This window comes from Besnoitia besnoiti, chromosome X (genome assembly GCF_002563875.1).
Source record: "Besnoitia besnoiti strain Bb-Ger1 chromosome X, whole genome shotgun sequence".
Classification (NCBI taxonomy): Eukaryota; Apicomplexa; class Conoidasida; order Eucoccidiorida; family Sarcocystidae; genus Besnoitia; species Besnoitia besnoiti.
Window position 1 is genome coordinate 1,316,704 of NC_042365.1, and position 21,889 is coordinate 1,338,592.

Genomic DNA, 21,889 nt, shown 5'->3' on the forward strand with positions numbered 1-21,889 from the left:
GGAGTACCAAGCGTAACGATCCGCGTAAATAAAATTGAGTATCATCAGTACCCGAACGAAGTGTGGCAACGTGTTCGCGTCGCGATTCATACACAAGTGGAAGTGCCAATGAAACGCAGTGCGTGGTATTCGGCACAAATCTCGTGTGGTTGTCAGCCTCCCTGAAGCAAACGAAGTGCACTGCAAGAGGTAACAGCCCGTAGCACTATCAAAAACGGTCTGCTTGATGCCGCCGGTGATGATCAGCGATTGTCTGCACGGCGGCCCTCCCGCCCAGCTTTCACTCTCGCGGCTGCTACCGGGCAAAACTGGACTCGAAACTCTACTGCTGAAGACCAAGGCCGCGCGATTAATCCGTCATGCGGTAGCCGCGTCCCGTAAACGCCTGAGTGCCTGTGGAACCAGTGCCTGGACGCGGCCGAATACCGCTGCCCCAGCTGCCCCCCCGGGGCCACCCGGGGCACCCGGGCCGCCTCCAGCCGGAGGTGCGACTCCAGTACGCCTGGCTGCTGCTCGTCGGCCGGCATCCGGGCGGTTTGAAAACTTCTCCACTAGTCTGTCGAAGATTTTTGGTGTGTCGCTGAGCAAGTCGGCGCCCCCTGGAAACATACACACCACGGGAGCACAGAAAGGACACAAGGAAGTGATCGCCGGAAGACGAAACCCCGACACGTTGTGCTGAAACGCCACTATGCTTCCTAAACAGCCAGCGTTCACTCACCTTGGGCGGGCAGAATTTCTCGAAAGAAGTAGTAGATGTGACCAGACAGAAGGCCAATGGCGTCAGACCAAAGGTCTTTCCCCATAAGAAGATGCAAAAGCAGCAGAACAAACGGCAGCTGGTGACCTTGAACGGTCAGAAAGTATATCGACACTGGAGTGTATGACTCGCGTCGGCTCCAGTAATACAGTACGGCGAACAGGAGGGAACCACCTAGAAGGTGGAGGCCTGCACGCAAAGGTAACACGGCACACTGTCAACGCTATTCTTGAACGCTCGTTCCTCACCGGGAACCATCCATCCCGCAACTGGTGCCGCGGGTATGCCGAGCTCGCCCGATATTCGGCCTCGCGATACACCGAAAATGTCCAGTTAAATACCCCCGGCGCGCCCCCACATGTGTTAAGAGGCATACTCACCAGTGGGCCAGAAGAAGAGCAAAGAGATAAAGTCCAGGCAGAGGCTCTGTAGTACGATGAAGTAGAGATACGCTCCTTTGCTGGCCTGCACGAAGACAGCGTTGTTCTCCAGGTCGGAACTGACCTGAGTCCACATGTACATGTGGAGAACCCATCCGAGAGAGAATCTGCCGATATATAGAACGTTGGTAAGAAGCCTCCATACTTGGAGCTTCTGAAAAACCAACTCCCAGTCTAGTATCAATAGGCGAGCAGGCATCAGTTCAATGGAGGACAGCAGGGTGCACGCGAACGTGATGCACGTTACCGCTCGGGTCACTGGCGGAAGGGAATAGAACCAAGCCTCCGGGCCATTCGACGGGTAACCACCCCCGCTGCCCACCCCATGTGGAAGAGGGTCCATTGTGGTGATGGACAGAGAAAGGTACGGGCTCCGCCAGTAGCTGTCCTAGTTGTTAGCCCCAGTCGCAAGCATGCTCCCGGCCTCTCGGTTTCGTACACCTGCGCTTGATATCACTGTCGTTTGCAGGAACGTTCCGCAAAACCCACAAAAACGTCTGAACAGAAAGTAAAAGCTACTACTCGAGGAAAAGTGTCTGTGTCTCAGCAAAGACACGCACAAAAGCAGCAGCATGCAGCCCTAGAAAAAGTTAGTCATGCAGTATCTCATGCCTCCTCATGCGCGACTCTCACAAGAGAAAAATCTGCACCGGGGTAGCGTCACGTGAAAAGGCATTCCGGAAACAGATGAAGAGGACGGTACAGCTCGAGTGCACTCTTCTCGTAAAAATTTGTTTTACAGGCTTGTGCATGACAACACACAGGCTTAAGAGCCAGGGCGGACCTTCCCAATGAGTGAGCCACCGAGCCAAAACTGTAAAGAATCCCTGAGAATCCGAAAAGAGTTAGTGTGTCTTTTTTTGGATCCTTCATCAATTTCAAGCCCCGCTCCCCGAACCACGCGATGCACAGCACCGCTGACCCAGCGTATGTACACCTCGCTGAATACCTCACGCGGTAGGCGGTCTCTGCATGCGGCGCGATTTTCTCGACAGCGTCGGTTCGTGGCCTCGTTAACAACGGCTGTCACATTCCCGCGCTTGCCCTCAAAGTGCACTAGGATTGCAGCGTGTAGTCGTGACAATGCATGTACCTACGTCAGCGGGATTTCCTGTTTTGTGGCTGCTTTTGGCACCGTGCGTTGCTCAAACGGAATTCGAAGACGAAGCAGCAGAATATGAAACTCAGTGAGAAGCCAGCTGCTCCATGTAGCCTTGAATCGTCATTGTTTGCTGTGTAGAGTTCTGGACGAGCAACATCACGAACTCTCCGAGCCTCTTCCGATGTACGTCGGATCACAAAGCGAGAAATGATGTTCGGTGGTACATTTTGTAGTTGCAATGCAGGCAGCATGGGGAGCCGCCAGAGAGAAACTACCTTTCGTCGGAGTACGCTGACCTAGTCACCGATCAGTAAGTTTCCTCTGATGCGGAAGTGCGGCGCCGGATCTGTTTTTATAGCAAGCGGTATTTCCAGAGCTTATCTACGACCTCTGGCTGCTCGACGGCTCCCTCCTAGGTATAGCACTGTCAAGATATTCGCCCATGCAATACTGTGCCGTATTACTACTTGCAGGCTGCAGCCGCTGCGTCCAGTATCAGAGGATCTCTGGTCTCTGAAGACCCGTATGTGAGTGGCTGAGTAATGCTGTACTGGAAATCTCCTCTTGTAGCATGCCTGTTCCAGGTACAGCCGTACTCCGGTATGTTCGTAATACCATACAGCCCCTAATCGGCTCCTGAAAATGTCATCATGGCATCAGGGAGACGACCAGTTTGCTTACAACTACTACTATTCAAATTATCAGGAAAAAAGAGTGCGCTCGTTCCTGCGGTAATGCACGAGGTGCCCGCGCTCGCACCCCTGTCCACGCAGCCGGTGACGATGGCAGCGGAAGTACACCCTCCACGTGTCTGCGCTTTGGGTTCTTATCACTGCGACATGGAGTCTCCCAACAAATTGAAAGCGCCTAATTTCGCTCTCCGCAAAGCGAAGCCGAAGCCGTACACGACACAACCATTGCGAATAAGGGCATGTACGAAACTCGGGGCGGCGGCGTGGAACTTGATGTGTGTTGGGGAGCTCGTGTGCGTTTTAACTGCTCTGCAATTTTGCCTTATACCGCATCATCCGTGTGGCACGCGTTTGCCTGTTGAATTTGCTACGAGCAGGGCGAGTGTAAAAAGCGAATGCATCTCTTTTCCCATACCCAAAATTGGCCTTTGACCGGATTCGCAAAGCCTCACTCGGATAAGCAAATGCGAGTACGCTGTTCCAAGGGTGGGTGGCGGGACCAAGTGGGGCAGGCGTGTGTTACCTCTGAGGACCCCCATGTACCTCTGAGTACCGCTAAATATTGCAGCACCCACTATTTAGGGTATGCCGCGTAGAGTCCACGCCGTTTTCCGGATGTACCCCATATGTGTCGTTAAAAAGCCAAGTAGAGCAGCATCCTGAAGCATGCACTACTGCATTTGCTTTTTTCTACGATTCGACCCGCTTTCGACTGGATATCCGCTCCTACAGGCTCCGGCGCCCTAGGATAAGACCGATTGCCTTTGTCCCATGCTGTGAGGGGACCGCAGCTAGTGGCCGCAAAGGAGCTCCTCGTACGGCCAGGTGGAACGCTCTTCGTCGTGCCGGCCGGTGCCTGCCGAACGAATTCAGAGTTGTGGCTCTCCCTCGTCCTGTTTCTCTGGTGTTATGCCTCACACCCCACCTGGCATCCGGCACTCGATACCTGGCTTGCTGGACGACCCGTCGCCCCCCCGTCGTGGTGATACCCCCTGCTGCGACTGGACGTGCAAGCCTTTCGCTTATGTCTCGCGCGGATTAGAAGTCCGACTGTCATCGTCTCCGACGCGTTGCCATGTCGTCGATTAGATATGCAAATACTTCATCCAATCTTTACTTTGTTCCATACCAGTGTGAGCTCGTCGAGATCTCGCGTGTTTACCACCAACCGAAGGATGGCCCTGCTTGAACCGCCAACGGTCATTCCTATTTCCAATTAGATAGCGACTGACATGTGGAGCGAAGGTGTCTGGAAGCCAGCAACAGTCGCTAAACCACGGGCTTTAGGTTCGCCAATACAGCAGCCAGGGGGGACAGCAACAACGAGCCTGCCGCATTCTGCTGGTGCCCATTAGGTAGAGATTCCGATACGCTGTATGATGCATTCTTGAGTCTTTTTACTCTAGGTTACTGTGGCAGAGCAAACAGTCTCTTCTACTGTGAGGCGTTACATACCAACATTTTGGACAGCTCCGGTGGAGGCGTGCACCACGCAGCTCTGTCATCGGGATTCCCAACGTATATCTTCCAAAGAGCAGTGAAGGAGGCCATCAGCAGCTTTCATTATTCCCACAGTCAAGAAACTCCGCAGTTTCGTGCGGGCGAGCGCGCGTTTCTGCTGCCACGGTACGTTCTCAAGCCAACCATCCGCATAACTGTCACGTTCGCGCAACCGGCGGGAGGGAAATGGACATCGGATGCGGCTCCATCTCGCAGCAACGCTTTCGCTTCGGTTAATGTATCTTTCCTTATTTCTTTCCGTAAGTGGCCGTCTGTGTAGAGATCCTGCTAACGTGTCAGTTGCCATTTATTTCTGAATCGGCCCCGTGCTTGGCTTAATGCTGGTGTTGGCATGCATGCCCGCCCCCCAGCCTTCATGAGACGGGAGAAAGGGGGCGAACGAATCGAAACGAGATGGGAAAGTCATAAACCTATCGATGAAAGTGGGAAAATGCCGTGGGGTTGTCGTTCCTCGTGTCTTCCAGGTCGCGCGAGGCATTTTCATTCCCCGGGGAAGACCTGTTGAATTTTAGTGTCGGTTGCGTACACTGCGACTTTGTTTGGAAGACGGAGTCCAGTGATGCCGCGCAACAGAAGCCTCTGCGCGTGACTTCTGCAGTTTGTTGCTCGACGGTAACTTTCGCCTTCATCTGTTTGAAGCGGCTTTATTTCAGTATTGCTTCTCCGAAGTCCTCTGTCGACGCGTGTGACAGGCAAATCGGCGAACCTCGCTGCTGGCAGTATCAGGCACCTCATACCGCGTTGCAACGAGAGAGCCGTCTTCCTACCCGGTTTTTGATTTCTCCCATGTTTCATTGCAGCTGTGTGGTTGTAAAAACGTAATGGTAGTAGGGTCTTACCGGCTTTTGATGCGTCGTCGCACTCCTATTCATATGTAGGTTCATTTAACTCCGCCTTCGTGGGTGGTTCAAGTGCTATTTCACACCATCGCTATGACTCCATTGCCAGCTCGAGGATCCCCATTTTCGTAGCGTATTTCCACTGTGACTTTTTTTCGTTCGTGACTGTGACAACATCCCTATACTTCACGTAAAGACGTATTTGTATGCGTAGACATGCGGAGGTCCAATGCTCTGCTCGGGGTTACAGAGGGGGCTCTAAAAGAACGCGGCTTCTTTCTTCTTTTTTGCTTCCAGGGGCTACCCTCATTTGAGACCGCCAAGGGAATTCCCGAAGTGGCGGCCAAGCAGACGAACGAGCAGCTGCTGCTGCTTTCGTGGAAGCAAAAGCTCGGCTGTTGCCTGTGTCCGCCGCCGCTTCCGCCCAGGTTATTTTTAATGTTGGCTTTGTTTAAACGAAGTCATGAGGATTTTTGTTTGTCTCCAGCCATCTGGCCCTTGTTGTTTCTTTTCACTGTGTCTGCTCGCTGTTGCGTCGCTGAATTTTTTGGCACTTGTTTCCTTCTGATGCTCAGGGCGTCCTTCTACCGGCGGCTGTCTTAGATAGCCTTCCGCAGCGTTTTCTGTAAGGCGTGTCGCCTTCCGTCGCACGCAGTTCTCTCTTCAACAAGCATCCCCGCCGTTTCTCTTTTCTCCTCGCCTGCGCCATGGTATACATTACGCTTCCGGTCGCGTACACGTTGTTGTACGTGACAGTGGTCTCTTTTGCAGCGGTTGTAGTGGTGCTTCAGAGTTGTTCCAATGGGCGCCTCGTGGAGACAGTGAGGGAGAGCCTGTTCCATCCCAGCGAAGAGTTGCTTTCTTCGCGGGGTCAGCACGGCTGGGTGTCGCTCATGCTCTCGCTCGTGGCGTCGTTCATGGGTAACTGGGTTCTGTTTCTGCCTTTGGACGCCGGCGCGTATTACGGGTGGCCAGGCATCACTGGCTACGCCATCGCCAGTTGTCTTCCCTATGTGGTGCTGCTCTGGTTTGCCCCGTTAGTTAAGAGGATGACTTTGACAGAGGGATTCGCAGGGACGGACTACCTCGTCTCGCGTTACGGCCGCACGGTGCAGGTGGGCGCGACGCTCGTTTCTCTTTGTTTCATGTTTGTCTGCCTGTCCATGGAACTTACTACAGTTGGAATCACCATGAGAGCCGTGACGGGCGGCGCGTTCCCCGTTTTCGCGGCGGTCATACCTATCGCGCTCGTGACACTCGCCTACACGACCTACGGCGGTCTGCGAGCCTCGATCATGACTGACGTGTACCAGGGAGGCCTTATTGTCGGCTTGCTGGTGCCGCTTCTGGTAACCGTGTGCCTCACAGGGAAGAAGGGTGTGGAGGAACTGGGGGGCGCGGCGACTGAGGCGTTCTCGACGCCGCTTTCCAGGCAGTACATTGCTGGAGCCGTGCTAATCGTCAGTATCTGGCCAACGTTTCTGTTTGATCAAGGCATTTGGCAGCGCGTGTGGGCGGGGAAGTCTGTGAGGGACGTGCGAATCGCGTTGGGTGGGGCCGGGGCGTTGGCGTTTGTCTGCGTCTTTTTGTCCGGGGCCATGGGAATCGTCTGCCGGGAGGAGGCACTGGCCTATGCGCAGCAGCAAAACGAAGAAAACGTGAGTGTTTTTGCGTATCTCGCGCAGACGCTTCCGGCCGCGTGGGTCGGCGTGCTTACTGTCCTGGCAGTGACATGTGTGTCGTCATCAGTCGACACGTTTCAAACGGCGCTCGCGTCCGTTTTCGCCCAGGATCTCATTCGGAAACAACTTTCCTTCAACTGGGCACGCGTGTTAATCGTCTGCTTGAACGTGCCCGCAATCCTCGTCGCCGCACTTCAGCTGGACGTTCTCATGCTCACAATGATCGCCAACGTCATGTGTGTCATCGGCGCCGGGCCACTCGTTGCCAGCGCGTGGACGAAGACAAACCGAGTGGGAATGATTGGAGGATTTTGCCTTGCCTTCCTCGCATTCCTTACCTGTGGATGGATTACGACAGGCGATTTTGTACAAGGTGTCGCGTTCATTGCGCCGGTGGACTTCTCCGACGTGCCCTACCTTGTTGCTTTCATTCTCGTTCCTCTCATCGGCGCGGTGTCAACTGTCGGCGTGAGCTGTCTGTACACCTGGTTTTGTGCGCGCTGCCTTCGGCCAAGCAAGGAAACAAGTAAAGTGCTGTCGCGCCACGTGGAAATCAGCGACATGTTGGCTGCATCAGAACAGAAAATGCAGTCGAACGTGAGCAGCGCAGTCTCCTTAGAGAAGTGCGTCGGCGATGAGCAAAAAGTCGAAGACGGCGGACCAACGGTGTTCGAGATTTTTCCGGCAGCCGACAAGTAGGCGTGCTGTGCGCACACCAGTGCCCGAGTGGCGATTCATTTATAACTGTATTTGGCTCCCTGGGAGTATAAACTTGTACGTATGGCTATTTAGATGGTGTATTGCTTGTAGGGCGGGTGTGTCAAGTTTTTTGTACCATGTTGAGAAGCACGTGCATTCTGCTGTGCAGTGGCTACGTGCTGAGGGTCTCGGTGTATTATAGGTGGAGCACATGCGCGGCCGTGCGTGGAGTTACGTACGAAGCACAATTTGAATTTTCGAGAGACCTCGATGTTCCATACTCACTAGGATAGTACGTCCCGTATTGTTTGCCTCGTGTGAATGCTGTCGTAGTGGACACGCGCGAGCCTCACTCTTCTGAATTCGCTCGTCGTGTCTCTATATTGCTCTCATCTCTCTCTTGTGGCGCTTGCTAGTAGTTCAAAAACCGCTCGTTCCAGTGAGACGATAGCCAAACGTGGCGTGCGAGGGGAACTGAGACCAAGCGCGGACGGTAGCACTGAACCGTTGGTAACGATGAGTCACTCCCGTTCTTTCCCGGTCGCGCTGCTCACTGCAGAACCGAAAAACACAGTATGCCTGCAAACATATGGGTGTACCACACAACTCACAGGCGAGACACCGACACAGAGTCACCTTGGCGCATGCAAACGTGATTTCACTGGCGCCGGCTGGTCCACTACCCTCTTCGTAAATGGATCTCACAAACAGGATAGGAAACCCGCGGGTCATGCTCTTCATGGACGGCTTGCACATCCCTACTGAAATTGCAGTTTGCCGATCAGGTGACTGTCGTAGATGTACCACCTATTTTGAAGTTCGTGTGTCCACATGAGCGATCTCTTTGTTAGTGTGTCATCTTCGATAAGGAAAGAGCTCGAAGAATGACTCCTCTACGTAGTCTCGATCAAAAGTCTGCGGGTATGTGCGTATCTAACGCCGCCAAGCCGTGAACTCTAGTGCCGGTCTTAATCCTGAGTCTTGTTGAGCGCTCAGCTGAAGAACTCCAGAAGGTTCTTAATGTCTTTTTCGCCTGTTTCAGTCCCCAGTGTCGGAACTCCCGGAGGAACACCGGCGTTCTACGTATCTATGTACTTCACACGTTCGGGGTTCGAGCTACTGGAGATGTTTTCTTCAAAGGAGACTCTTGCTAGTTGGCCAGGCTGCCTTTGCGTAAACCTGTCGGCGGAAAGTGCGCTTTATTTCATGTATAAAGGCTGGCCGACTCGTGAGCTGGGTACACTAAACACAGAATCACCGAACCATAGGCCAGAAAAAAGTAGGCAGAGTAAACGAGAATAAAAGCCGCTGGTCCGTGGACCAAATCTAAGTAAGTATATAACTTCTGCAGAAAATGAGGCTGTAGCTCATCATCTACCTATGCAGCGTCTTGATCAACCATCATCCGTTTGTCTTCACACCGGACTACAAGGGAAACTAACAACGCACCGCAGGATTGTGCGACCCCCGGTACCGCTTGGGCGCCGCCCTGCTTTCGAAAGGCAGGTTGGTACAAGGACTGAGACGACAATGTGGAAGGCATGATAAGCGCGTGGCACCGAAGCTACGCGGTCATTTATATCTCATATGCTGCGAAATATACATATGCGCTTTCAGTTGTCGCTTTTGGGGTGTGAAGTCTTGCCAGCATATGCACGGAAAACCCCGTTTCGAGCAGCTTGCTAGACGTTGTCTCTCAGGCTCACTTCATTGTAGGAAGGAGGAAGGAGGGCAGAACCTGCGTGTGCTGGCTGCATCCTTTCTCCCCCTTCTTCTGCTCTGCCTCAAATTTGAGTTTCTTCAGGTCCTCAGTCGGCCGTAACATTCTTCAAGCAATAATCGTGTTTATTGTCGCTGGTCGCCGATGAGCCTAGCCTCGTTTTCCCCCGCAGCAATCGACAGCCAGCTTGGGTAGCGGAGGCTGGCGGTGTCGCGCGTCCGCACGCGTTTCTCGCGTTTTTCCTGAAACTGTTCGTACACATGCGAGTTTCTTTGTTGTGTCTTCGGGGGAAAAAGGGAAAACGGGAGACAGCCTGTAGATCCATTTTCGGAGGCTTCAAAAACTGGAGAGGCAGACGTCGCTTTGCTGGTGTCATGCTTTTTGTGTTTTGTCCGCGAACTTTCGGTTCGCTCTCGAGAGCCGGACTGTTCGCCGTACCGTTATTCGGTATATCTTCTCCACGTTTCATTGCTTCGCGATCAAATGGTTTTCTTGCTCCAACGACGCCTAAGACTGCTGCGCCCCTCGTGCTCGAAGGACAGTCGCTAGCGAAGCAGATACAGTACATGTCTTCAATTCCATCTCCCTCTAGCTGTTCAAGCTGCAGGGAGAAGGGGACCCAGAACCACTCGGTCCCCTTGTGCCGGTTGTTTCAGCCTACCCTGTTACCTTTGTTCGCTTATTAGAGACAAGATTATATCTGGCGTCCGCCTGTGGCATCCTGCTCCCTCGCCAGCCCAGTTTCTCCTCTCGTTTGTCGTGAAAAAGCGTATACCGCAGTGGGACTTCTAGCTGTCGATTTTCCGCGTGAGCCGTTCCGCTTGCTAAGCCCATCGGGCACCGTGGAAGCAGGGAGCGCGACTGAGAGATATCCGGGCGAGGACTTGCACTTCCGTGAACCATCTTGTCGGTCTATTCTTCCATGCCCTCCCTCCCCACTTCAGGGCCTTCGCCCCCTGCGCTGCTTTCTTCGCGTTGTTTGCTTCGTATCCCTTCCCTGCAATCCGTCCTGTCATCCGCGTGCGTCTTGTCTTTTTCTCTCGCTGTGCTTCTGTGTATTTCTAGGGGTGTCAAGTAGTCTCGTTACTCGTCGCGTTCTCCATCCCTTTTCCGCGTTCTGCCAAGGAGAGAAACGCACACGTGTGCGGTACTTTCGCCTGTTCGTCAAAACGCGCAGCCTGCGGGCCTCGTTTTTCCCCTTTTGAGAGGAGCAGTATTGTTTGGTGATTGGCCTGTTGAGAGCGATCGCAGAGAATCAGGCTATGGGTTCTGTGCCTACTTCGCCTACGAGTGTAGACCGCCCTCCAATAGTTCTGGAGGGCTCCAAAGAGTGCCTATCGCGACAGCCGTCGAATGGGTTCGCGAAGCAGGAACGGAGAGACGCAGCACTTCCCGACAGACAATCTGCATTGCAATCGGCTCCTTCTTCGCCTTCGCCTTTTGCGAGTGCCTCTTTCTCCGCCGAGTTCCTCTCTCGTGACGCAGTCGCGGACCCCCTCCCTCCGTTGCGAAGGGGGAGAGCAGAAAGGGGCAGCCATTGTTGTTCTTCTGCCTCAGCCGCAGCCTCAGTCAACGCTGCGTTTGAGGTCGCAGCACCTGTCGCTGCTTCGCCCTCCCTGCCTCTCTCTCCTTCCTTCGATATATCTTTTTCTTCTGCCGGAGGCGCCTGGTTCGCTGGTGGGAGAGGCGCGTCTGAGACGCAGGGCAGACAGTGAGACAGACGCAAGGCATGAAGAGGAAGGAAGCCGTCCCGCGCGAAAAGGAAGCGAAGGCGTGGGCGAGCCTGCGGTGAGGCCCGGAGGCGCTTCTGCGGGAAATGAAGAGGCGGCTCACGTCTCTGACGCAGGGCACAGTGCCAGCGCGTTCGCGGGGACGCACCAGAACGAAGGAAAGGACGCGGAGGCTAGAAGCGCAGACTTTGCGTTGAGGAAAACTCGGCGCCCGTCTTCTTCCTGGACGTTCTCTCCTCTCACGCCGCCGCTGTTCGCCTCCGCTTCAGACACAGAGGAAGGAAACGAAAGGGGCGACGGCGAAGACGGCAGAAAAGAACTCGAGGCGGAACCCGACAAAGACCTGCGGGAGCAGAGTGACCGAGCGAAAGAAGACGGAGGCGCGAAGGGAGACGAGGAAGGAACCAACGGAGGAGCTCGTGTGCCCCCTGCCTTCGGTGCGTGGAAGCCTCTTCCGCCGCTCTCTTCCGCGGCCTCTCCACCCGCAGGCTGGCGCGCCTCTTCGCGTGAAGCGCGTGAATCTTCGGACCCGTCCACTCCGTCCTCTCTCTCTCCGCGTTCGCGGCGGCTGTTGCTTCTTGGAAGCCCGATTCCTGCGGCGGCGCTGTCTCCCTCTCAGGCTTGCAGTCTCGCTGTGAGCAGCACGAAGGGCTTTCCAGTCTTCTGGCGGCGCGTGGGGAGAGATGAAGAGGGCGGATTTCGCGAGGCAGACGTGCTAGGGCGCATTCTCACACCGCATACGCTCTCCTCCTTCTTCCGTCCAATTGCGTCCGACTCGCAAAGCGCGAGTGAGTGCGGCGTGAGCGTGGGAGCGAGTCCTCTGGTGGAGACCCCAGTCCGGCAACTCTCGCGCGCCAGTGACGAAAAGGAGGCACAAGGAGACAAAGGGCTAGGAGCCGCCGAGGCACAGGGCAGAGAGAGAAACGACGTCGACTCAGAAACCGGCACGAGAAGGCTTGCCGGCGGAAACGCTGGAGGCTGCGGACTTGCTTACGACTTTGTGCCTCCGAACACCGCGTCGCGAGGAAAAGGAGAAAGACCGCAGAGAGCGAAGGAAGAAACGACGACGGAGAGGTAGCCGCAGACGAGGGCTTTGACGGGTCCCCCGAGAAGAAGCGGAAGGAGAGAGCGCACGAAGACGACGAAGAAGGAGCTCGGTCTTTTTTGCCCTCCTATCAAGAGCGCGTCCAAGGCGCAGCAGCACTGGGCTCGCCTCCGAGCGAGTCGACGCGCGCATTCGCCGTTTCTCCGCCGGCGCTGCGAGCTTGGTTGGAGGAGACGCTGACTCGAGAGAAGGTGAAGGCCGAGGGGGATGTGCAGGGGGGAGAGAGACAGAGCAGGGGTTTGTCTGTGCGCTTCTGTGAAGAGTAGGGAGAAGCAGAAAAAACACGTCCGGCGGCGGGTACCTCGCCCGCAGAGGAAAGCATGGAAGCAGCCAGCGAGCTCGGCGTCAGGGCTCGCGGCGGAAGCGAAAGAAACGAGAACGAAGGCCTCCTGCTGCATGCCATGGCAGGGTGGGCGTCTGGAGACGATGCGAGGTTCGCCGCAGAGGAGCGAAGAAGCGGGAAGCCAGCGTGCCGAACCTTCCCATATGGCGCAGGTTTTGAAGAAAATGGTGAAACGGATGCGCACGAGTCTTCTCACGTCGAGCCGACGCCGGGATTGAACGCGGCAGAAGGCATTCCGAGAGGTCTTGGCGTAGATCAGGAGAAGAATGATGAGAACGAAGGCGATGAGGGATCGCCGCCGCAGGCTTCGGCGCCGTCTCCTCTTTACCCAGAGGCCGGAGACGGGACGCAGGGGGAGAAGGAGCACGAGCAGCTCCAGTCTCCTTCCGCCTCCTCCGCCTCTTCGTCCTCTTCCTCTTCCTCTTCTTCGTCTCGTCCGACGTTGTCTTGGATAGATCAGATCCGCTACGCACTGCGGCACTCGAGTTTCCTGGGGCAGCTGGGCGGACGCACCCCGCCCATCGAGACTGAAGAGGAGGCAGACAGCGAAGAAGTTGAGGAAGACCTCGACGACGCAGAGCTGTTGTTCCTGCAGGGCGTGCACGTGTCTCAAATGTCGGCGCAGGCGCTCATGCATGCGCCGCATGGCGGGGAGCCTGCGAACGTCCTCACGGGCGTCGAGGAGGACGCCCCAGAGGCAGGCGCGTCCCGTCTGCCGTCCTCTTCTTGTGCGTCGTCTCTGGCTTCTTCGCCTTCCTATTTCTATGCCTCCTCGGGAGACAAAGGGAGCGGAAGTCGAGGCCTCGCTGACGCGGAGAAGAGCGCCGAAGGCGAGTGTGAGTCAGCGTTGTCCTCGCCGTCGTCCGCTGCCGGCAAGGCGTCGCGGAGCGAGAAGGACCGCGCAGACGAAGGAGAAGAAGAGGTCCGCGCGGCGGATCTCTTCTTCCCCACCAATGCGCACGCAAAGTGCCGGCGCCCGCCGCGCGTGCCTGAGCTTCCGCGTCACGGCTTCGTCATCTTCGGCGGCGACGAGGGCTGCGTGGCCTTTTCGCGCTCGCGGGCGCCAGGAGGCGAAAGAGGCGACGCGGTCGCCGCCCCAAAAGCCTCTGGGGCTGTCTCCTCGGCGGCGCTGTCTCCGTCGTCGCCCGAGAGGGCCGACGGACACGCTGACGCGAGGGAGGAGGGAGAGGCGGGCGGCGCCGCTCTCGAAGACGGCGGAGTGGAGAGCCAGGTGAAAGAAGAGAAGAATCGGGACAAGGATGAGAAGGGTCGCGAGAAAGAAGAGAAGCGGAGACTCGCATCTCTCGCGTATGTCCGGCGCTTGACGTTGCCGCGGCGCAACGAGACACTTCCGCAGGGCATTTCTTCGTTTTTCGACGTCTCGGCGGTCAAATCTGAGGCCCTGGGGGGCAGTGGAGAGGCGACCCGCAGCGAGCCGCAGGCGGGCGCGAAGGCGACGGTGGAAGCGATGTCTCCGCTTCTGTCACCCGCGGCTGTATCTCCTCCGCTCGAGTCGCCTTCGTCGGCTCTGTCGCGGCGAAGCAGGAGTCGCGCGGGCTTCGGGAAGCAAGAGGGTTTGAGTGCAGAAGAGTTTTTCGGCGCGTCGGCGCCTGCGCCACCTTCGGCGACCGCGGAGAGAGAAGAGGACGGCGAGGAAGGAGACGCGTGGGGAGGCGAGACCCGCGGCAGTTCGCATCAAGCGACGGACGACGCGACGCCGCCCTTTCCGTTGGCATCCGCGTATCGCGTGCGCTCCACGTCGCTCTCAGGAAAGTCTTCTCCTAAGCTGCAGTCGCGGGCGACGCATTCGCCTCTCCTCTCGGCCGCGTCGCTGCTGCCCTCCACCTGCTCGTCGCCCTCCGGCTCGTCTTCTTCTTCAGCTTCTTCCTCCTCGACTCTGGCTCCGTCTTCTTTCTCTCTGTCTCGCCGCAGAGCGGCCTCGTCGTCCTCAAGTGTCTCTTCGGGCAAGGGTCTGGGCGCGGGCCTCGCGAGCGGCGCGCGGAGTTGGGCGCAGGCCCAGTATTCGAGTTTCCAAGCGAAGTTCGGCGGAACCTCTCTGCGGATTCTGCAGAAGAAACGCTCGTCTCTGTCCGCCGGGGACGAAAGGCCAGCGGAGAGAAAACCGGAAACGACGGGCGAGGAAGGCCCGGAGGACTGCAAAGACCCGCGGCGGGGTCGCGAAGAGGAAGCCGCGGACGCGGGGGGGCGAGGCTTTGGTCACGGCGAGGCGCAGCTGCAAGAGATGGAGATGGGCAAGGAGAAAGAGCCCGTCAACGCACCCGCTGGTTCCTCCTCCTGGTGGACTGACTTGCAGCGATCCTTCACAGACCTCTTCGTGCCGCCCACGCCTGGAGCAGAGCGAGGAAAGGCAGCAACAGGTACGCGTGGGCAGCGAAGAGAGGCGCCGCTGTCTGCGTGGCGTTGCGTGCGTAGGTGAGCCTGCTTCTCAGTGGGAGGCGTGTGCTGTAGTCTCTGTGGCGAATCAGCGTCACCGCTTTTTCCCTTGTCTCCTGTCTCGTGTAGAGAAAGGCGGTGGCAGCCGGCGCGCGAGTGCGGCGGCGGACGAGAGTGGAGCGCCTCCGACGACCGGCGGCGGCGAGGCGTCTCTGGCGCTGGGGCAGACTGCGGCAGCTCCGTTCCCGCTGCTGCGGCCGCCTCTCGGCTTCTCCTTCAGTCCCGCGGGCCTGCTAGGGCCCTATCACCTCGGCGTCCTCTCGCTGCTCTGCGAGGCTAACGTCATCAACCACTACACGCCTGTGGCAGGTGCGTCGCTTTTCAAGGAAAAGCGAACCTGAGGCCGAACGGTCCGCAGAAACGGACTCAAGGGCCTGCGCACACACGCGCGTGCACGCGTTCAAGCATGCATATATGCATGCCGAGGCAGATATAACCAGATATATATATATATATATTCATTGATAGGTAGGTAGGTAGCGAGAGGTAGTTAGGTAGGCATAGATAAATAGATAGATGCATAGATATATAGAGATATCTATCTATACATATAGATAAATAGATAGATATCGGACGGAGGGAGAGACGGCCGCGGCTTCACCTCTGGAGAGCTGAAGAACGCGCGTGGAGGCGCCTGCTCCCCTGAGGCGCGTCGACGATTTCTGCTACGGCGTCGTTTTTCTCCGCTTGAATCGGACGTAGAGAGAGGAAGTGCGAGACGCCTCCTCCGCCCCCCCTGGGGTCGCGGCCGCAGACCTTTCGGTGGGCACGGGCAGCGTCTGTTGCGGCGCGTTTGGGCTCTTCAGGAGCGTCTGCGGGGGGGCTGGCAGCCGCTGCAATCGGACTGAACCTTTCGGCGGCGACGGTGATGGAGAGCGTCGAGCACGTCTGCAGAGATCTGATTGACAGGGGTACCGCCCACCGGCTTGGCAAGCGGCTGCGGAAAGAACTTCTCAAATTGATTCCAGAGGATTGCGCAGACGTCATCGCCAAGCGGCCCGGTCGCGTCACAGTCACCTACACACACGTGAGAAACCGAGTGGCGCTCTGCGAGTCTCTGGCGCTTGGAGACGCGTGATTTACAAATGTATATATTTTTGCGTATGTGTATATTCTATATGTGTGTATATATAGGTATGCGTAGGTGTGTGGGCGTGTGTGTCGGTGGGCGGAGGAGGTGAGAAAGCAAGTCTCCACAAGTATGCAGGGAGGCGTGTGTGTGCAAGGTCTCCGTTTGTTGAGAGATCGCAGCAGAGTCGATCGAAGCTGCGGAGTCGTTCACGCGAAAAACTGCGGGGAAGCACATGTATGTGCATAATATCTCTTTCTATTTGCACGCTTTGCTTCGTATGCATGTGTTTGTGTCTTATCCGCTCTCGTTGGCTTGCTGTCGTGGCGATTCGGGGTGGGGTTGTCGTCTCTGCACAGCAGTCCGCGGTCCAGGCCGGGTGCGGCAGACCGCCCAAGCGCATGCAGTGGAGGGTGGAGACACCGACTCGCTGGACGGTGCGCCGCCGCCGCGCCTGCAGGCGGCGCAGGCTGCGGAGCTTCACCGTGTCGCGTGTCTCTCCCCTGCTGCGTGTCTCTCCCCTGCGTCTTCCGCAGGTCTTCCCCTACATGCACGGCGAGTTCGTCTCTTCGTTCTTCGGCAAGAGCGACATGATCGACTGCCTCATCGCGAGCTGCAACATCCCTTTCTACCTCACGAAGTGGCCCACAGTCACCTGCCGCGGCCGGCAGTGCGTGGATGGCTTCTTCGCGACGAAGCACAAGGCGTTCGGCTGCCCAGAGAGCGGCGCGCTCCGAGACATCAAGGTAGGGGTGTCTGCGCACCCCGCAGAGGCCGCGGACGAGAGGCTGACCTGGAAGGACACAGCTAGAGGGCGACGCGTCGAGCGGCGAACCGCGGGCGCTCCCCACAGGGGGAGTGGACGCGAGAAAGAAGGGCTGGCGGGGTTGGGTCGCTTCACAGCGCGCGGAAAATCGAGGGAGAAGGCGCGAAGAAAACGCAGAGACACTTGAAAGTGAAAGGCCGAAGGGGCCGGGGCGCTGCGGGTGCTTACGGAGACTGCTTTTTTCTGTGTTGCCCACCTCTTGCGTGTGGTGTAGGTGGTGCCCTTTTACGCCTCAACCATTCGCGTCTCTGCGGCGCCTCAGGACTGCATCAATCCGGATCTTCAGCTGCAGGACGCGCAGATTCTTCACTACCTCCGAGCGAAGGCCCTTCTGCGCGTTCGTGCGCGCCTTTTCCGCGAGAGTATGGCGGCGGAGGCCCTCGCAGAGACGCCCGAAAAGGCCTCGCAGCCTCCCGCCCCGCCTCGCATGCGTGCGGGCTCGCCGCTGGAGAGTCCTCGCGCGTCTGCGACCACCTGCGCCGCCTCGTCGCGCCGCGCCTCCAAGGCCCCCGTCATCGACCTCCCGACCATCTGTCCCCTGCACGGGCGAGCTGTCGTCGGCCTGTGGGGCAAGAGCCCGAAGGCCTGCGAGGAGGCGGCGGAGAGGGACACGGAGTCGCGCGGAGAGAATGGCAGTCGTCACGATGCCAACGCGCGCCTTCTCGGCGATAAGGACGGTGCGGGATCGGAGGCGCCCTCGTCACGGGCCTCTGCATCCTCGTCGGAGTCGTCGGTGTCGCTGGCGCGCAACAGCGCCGCGGAGGCTGTCCTCCACTCGCCGTCTTCAAAGTCGTTCTTCCTGGAGTCGCCGCATGGGCACTTCCCTGCGAGCTCTCCACCTGCGCCTGGGAACACATACAAGCCCGCAGAGGCGGCCGCTGGTCAGCCGTGCGCAGGCGCCGCCCGCCTCGCAGCGCCCGCGTTTTTGCAGGGCATCTCAGACGCGCCGCAGGTGTCGCCCGCCGCCCCTCCCACGGCTGCGTCCGCTTCGTCCGTCTCTGTTTCGGGATCCGTCGCGCCCGCGGCTTCGCCTGCGAGCTTGACGACGAGTGCGCCCTCTTCTTCGTGGTCGTTCATCGGGGGGAAAGGGCTCTCGGGTCGGGGCGGCGGGTCGCCGTCGGCGTCTGTCGCGGCGTTTCCCGCGGCGTCTGCGTTCGCGGCGCGTCTGCGCACGTGCGCCTTCGACGCAATTTACGCGTGTCCGGTGTGCAGTCCGCTCGGCGAAGTCTGCCCGCCAAGCAGCTTTGCGTACTACTTCCACGACCCTGCCGTCGCGGACTTTGGCTCGGGGAGCATCACGACGAGCGCGGCTCTCGCAGATCCCGACAGCGTCGCCTCCCTCGCCGCGACGGGACCCCTCGCCGCGGGCGCCGGCTGGAAGGCGCATGGCAAGCGAAGGAGCTCGACGCTGGCGGCGAAGGCTGCAGCCGAGGCTGCGAAGAAGGACGCGCGCGGCGACAAGCTTCGTGGGGGCGAAGAGAAGGACGAGCCTGCAGGTGCTGCAGCGCCGGCGTCTCACGCGCCAGAGAACAGGCTGGACGCGGCGCTCGAGGGCGCCGACGCAGCAGGCGAGGCGAGTGAAGGATGCGCCGCGACCCCCACCGCGACGCGGGGAGAAGACCTGAAAGGAGTAGGGGAGGCGGAGACAGAGAAGAAGGGGCCCTGCGTCGATCCGCTGAGCTTCATGACGCAGGCCGCCACGTCTGCGGGCGCCCGGACGACGGCCAAGGAAGAGCGCGCGAAAGGCGAGTCTGTGCACGCGAAGCGAGGAGAAAAGGTGCGAGGAGAAGAAGAGCAAAGTGCACTGAAGGAGTCGCTCGTGTCTACGGACGTGTTTTGTGAAACCGACAAGAGCGGAGACCCCAAGGGCGACGATGCGGGGTCGGACCGGAACCCGAAGCCCCAGGCGAAGGAAAACCGCGACCACAAAGAGATAGAAACCTCTTCTTCGGAGTCGCCAATGTCTCCCAGCGCGATCGCCGCGACGGCGGCGGCTTTCGAAAAGGCGGCTGCTGTGCCCAGCCCCGCTCCGGTGGAGCGCGTCGCCGAGGACGGGGAGGAAGCCGAAGACCAAGCTGAGAAAGGGCGAGACGAGGCGCGGCGCGGCGCGCCCCTCGAGAGAAGCACAGCGCGCCAGAGGCGCCGCGTGCGCGAGTGTCGAAGCAAAGGTGGTCTGTGCATGCGCGATGGATGCGGATGTTCAACGCTGCCGCCGTTGCTGCGGCTCTGCTGCAGCACGCAAGAGCTCCTTCAGATCGCCCTGGAGGCGAGTCCGGCGACCACCCTTAGGGAACTGTTCGATGTGGGACGCGCAGATGCCTTTCGGTAAGCGATCCGCGCCAAGGGAGAAACAAAAAGTCAGGCGCCGGTGTGCAGACGTAGTGCGTGCGCATTCATGTTCATCGGGTGACCCGCTAGCCGGAGTTGCCTCGGATTCAGGCTGTAGAGGAGGGGGTCTCTGCAGACGGGTGCGAGATAGACGTGCTTGCCGCGCGTTTTTTTCACGTCTTTCTGAGCCGATAGAGACCCGCTCTTTTAGACGCCCCCCCCCCTATCCCCCTGACGCGCGCTGGACTTATTTCTTTCGGTGTCTGTTCATTCTTTTAATTTTTTCTCTCTTCTCTGTGTCGGCCTCGCCAGGTGGCTGGTGCTGGAGTACATGCGCTGCGAAGACCGCCTCATCGAGAAGGCGTTGGCCGCGGAGGCGTCGGCGTCTGGGCAGGCAGGAGGCGGCGAAGCGAAGCCTGTGGCGCCTCTGCCTTCTCCGTCGTCGTCTGCGTTCGCCTCCTCCTCCTCCTCGGGGGGTGCTACCGCCCCAGCGCCTGCCAAGCGTTCGCTCGTTCCCAGCCGCTTGCGCGCGCGCTGGGACTCGCACTGGGGCGGAGGAGGGAGAGGAGCCGCGAGTGGCGCCGAGTCCGCTTCGTCGCTTCTCGGCGGCACGCGGCAGATGTTTTCTTTCGCAGACTTGCTCAGCATCGAGAAAGACCGCGACTCGGGGGAGAGAAGAGTCCACGGACCGGAGAAGAACGCTAGCAGCGCCTCAGAGGGGGCCCCCGCCGCCGAGCTGCGCGCCGCTGCGCGCGAGGCTGAGGGCGAAGATCCTGAAGCCCCGAAGCTGGGCGGGCGCGCCGCGAGCCGAGAGGGCGCCACCGACGGAGACACGGGGAGAGAGGCGGAGCCGCAAGGAGCGGTCTCCGCGCTCGCCAGGCAGGCAACGCTGGAAGATGCGGTGGCGGAGTCTGTGCCCGTGTCCGTCTTAAACGGAGCGGAGGGAGGCGAGAGCGGCGCCGTCTGCGTGAAGGAGTCGCCGGTGGTCCTGGCAGCGGAGCGAGAAGCCGCGCAGGCTGCGGAGGCGCGCTGCGCAAGTCACACGGAAGACGACAGTGCCGCCGCCGCTGTCGGGGCGTTTTCTCACCGCGCGGCAGACGGGCAGCATCCGCCCGAGACGTGTCTGAGGCTGAGCAGAAAGTCTTCTCTGCGGCGTAGCCGGTCTGTGCCGCAGAGTCCTCGGGGCGACGCGCCCGCGCCGCGCCCCGAGGACCTGGAGGGAGACGCGCATGCGCAGGAGCCGGCCAGCGAGAGGCGGGCGAGCAGCGGAGGCGAGGCCGCGCGGCTGGCTTCGCGGGAGGTGGGGGTCTCGGGAGGCAGCAGCGCACACGCAATGCTTGCGCTGCTTTCGCGGTCGCCGTTGGAGCTGCAGTACTCACACATCTACACTCATTCGCACTCCTGGAGCGGCGACGGGGCGCGCTGCGCGATGCCCGAGGCGCACGCGCAACCTACGCTTTCCGCGCGCCGACATTCGCCAAAAAACAGCGGCGGTGACAGGGAGAAAGCAACCACGAGCGCCAGCGTGCGGCTCTACCGCCGCCCACGATCGTCTGCGGCCCTCGCCATGCCCCCGACTGTCCGCAGGCTCGCCTCCAGCCAGTCCATGCATGCGCATACGCAGAAGGAGGGCGAAGCCGCGAGCCACAACAGCCACGCGCTCAAATCCACCGCCAAAGAGAACGAGGGAACCCTGGCGCGGGCTCTCTAGGTCGAGCAACTGCTCCACAGAAGACTCAGCTCACGTAGGCGGGCGGGGAATGAACTGCGGGGAGGGTGAGAGGGCGCCGACGCGACGGAGGCTGCGCATGTCCACGGTCGGCGACGCCGCACGGAATCGCTGGAAGCGAATGTGTGCGTGTGTTGAGTCTGCTGGCGAAGCGACAGACGGCAGCGAGCCGCGAAGGGAGCTACAGGGGAAAGTTGAGGGCGATCCTAGCATGGGCATAGATGAGTTTCTTGGGTGCTGCTCAGCGGGGAGCTGCTTACGCGTCGTGCAAAGGCGAAGAGTGAGTGCCATTTCATCGGGCGACAAGGTCGTTGACACAGGTGGCGAGTGGAGGTGTTCCATACTTGACAATAGTGAATATATGAGTCGCAAGGTATGTCGGGCTCTAGATGCAGTTGGTCCCCTTGGCGGGTGCTGCAGCCGTCGTTCCCGATGCAGTCTCGCGTCACAAATAAAGTCTGAAAGAACCCGAAAACAGAGAGACGTTTGATTGCTAGCACCTTGGCGAAACACCGTATAACGTGCGCGCGGAAAGTGCGGCAGCCACCGAGGATTAGGACCCCTTCCAATCCATTTTTGTTCTCGCAGGAAGTTGAAATCGTTTTCCTTCAGCTCATGCTCACTAAATAAGGAAACGAGTCGTGGCTTCGCAAGCGAGATCAGTCTGGGGGACGTATCCCCGCCCTGCCCACCCAGCCGCCGCCCCCGCCGCCTGCAGTGGAGAGACGCTGGTTGCGGTCGTATCTCAAGGCTCAGTCTGTGTTCGATACGGGAAGCTCGGGCATCGCTCTTTTTACCGAGCGCAGCTCTGCAGTCTGGAGCGAGGGCGCGGGCGAGTTTAAAAAAAACG

At 58.9% G+C, this 21,889-nt stretch overlaps 4 protein-coding genes across 4 annotated transcripts; 3 read left to right on the forward strand and 1 right to left on the reverse strand.

Annotated features, from left to right (window-relative positions):
* Positions 1 to 357: 357 nt before the first annotated feature.
* On the reverse strand, positions 358 to 1,543 carry BESB_017430 (Der1ER1; the record flags this gene model as incomplete). The annotated part of the gene is made up of 4 exons (XM_029360458.1): positions 358 to 599; positions 722 to 949; positions 1,141 to 1,264; positions 1,448 to 1,543. The coding sequence occupies 4 exons, from the start codon at positions 1,541 to 1,543 to the stop codon at positions 358 to 360; spliced, it is 690 nt and encodes a 229-aa protein (XP_029216434.1).
* A 4,518-nt stretch (positions 1,544 to 6,061) lies between these two features.
* On the forward strand, positions 6,062 to 7,735 carry BESB_017440 (transporter, solute:sodium symporter (SSS) family protein; the record flags this gene model as incomplete). Its single annotated transcript, XM_029360459.1, has 1 exon — positions 6,062 to 7,735. The coding sequence occupies one exon, from the start codon at positions 6,062 to 6,064 to the stop codon at positions 7,733 to 7,735; it is 1,674 nt and encodes a 557-aa protein (XP_029216435.1).
* Positions 7,736 to 10,808: 3,073 nt separating this feature from the next.
* Positions 10,809 to 12,263, forward strand: BESB_017450 (uncharacterized protein; the record flags this gene model as incomplete). Its single annotated transcript, XM_029360460.1, has 1 exon — positions 10,809 to 12,263. One exon carries the CDS (start codon positions 10,809 to 10,811, stop codon positions 12,261 to 12,263), a length of 1,455 nt encoding a protein of 484 aa, XP_029216436.1.
* A 347-nt stretch (positions 12,264 to 12,610) lies between these two features.
* Positions 12,611 to 21,021, forward strand: BESB_017460 (uncharacterized protein; the record flags this gene model as incomplete). The annotated part of the gene is made up of 6 exons (XM_029360461.1): positions 12,611 to 15,011; positions 15,157 to 15,396; positions 15,894 to 16,114; positions 16,693 to 16,902; positions 17,197 to 19,307; positions 19,623 to 21,021. 6 exons carry the CDS (start codon positions 12,611 to 12,613, stop codon positions 21,019 to 21,021), a joined length of 6,582 nt encoding a protein of 2,193 aa, XP_029216437.1.
* Between the last annotated feature and the right edge of the window lie 868 nt (positions 21,022 to 21,889).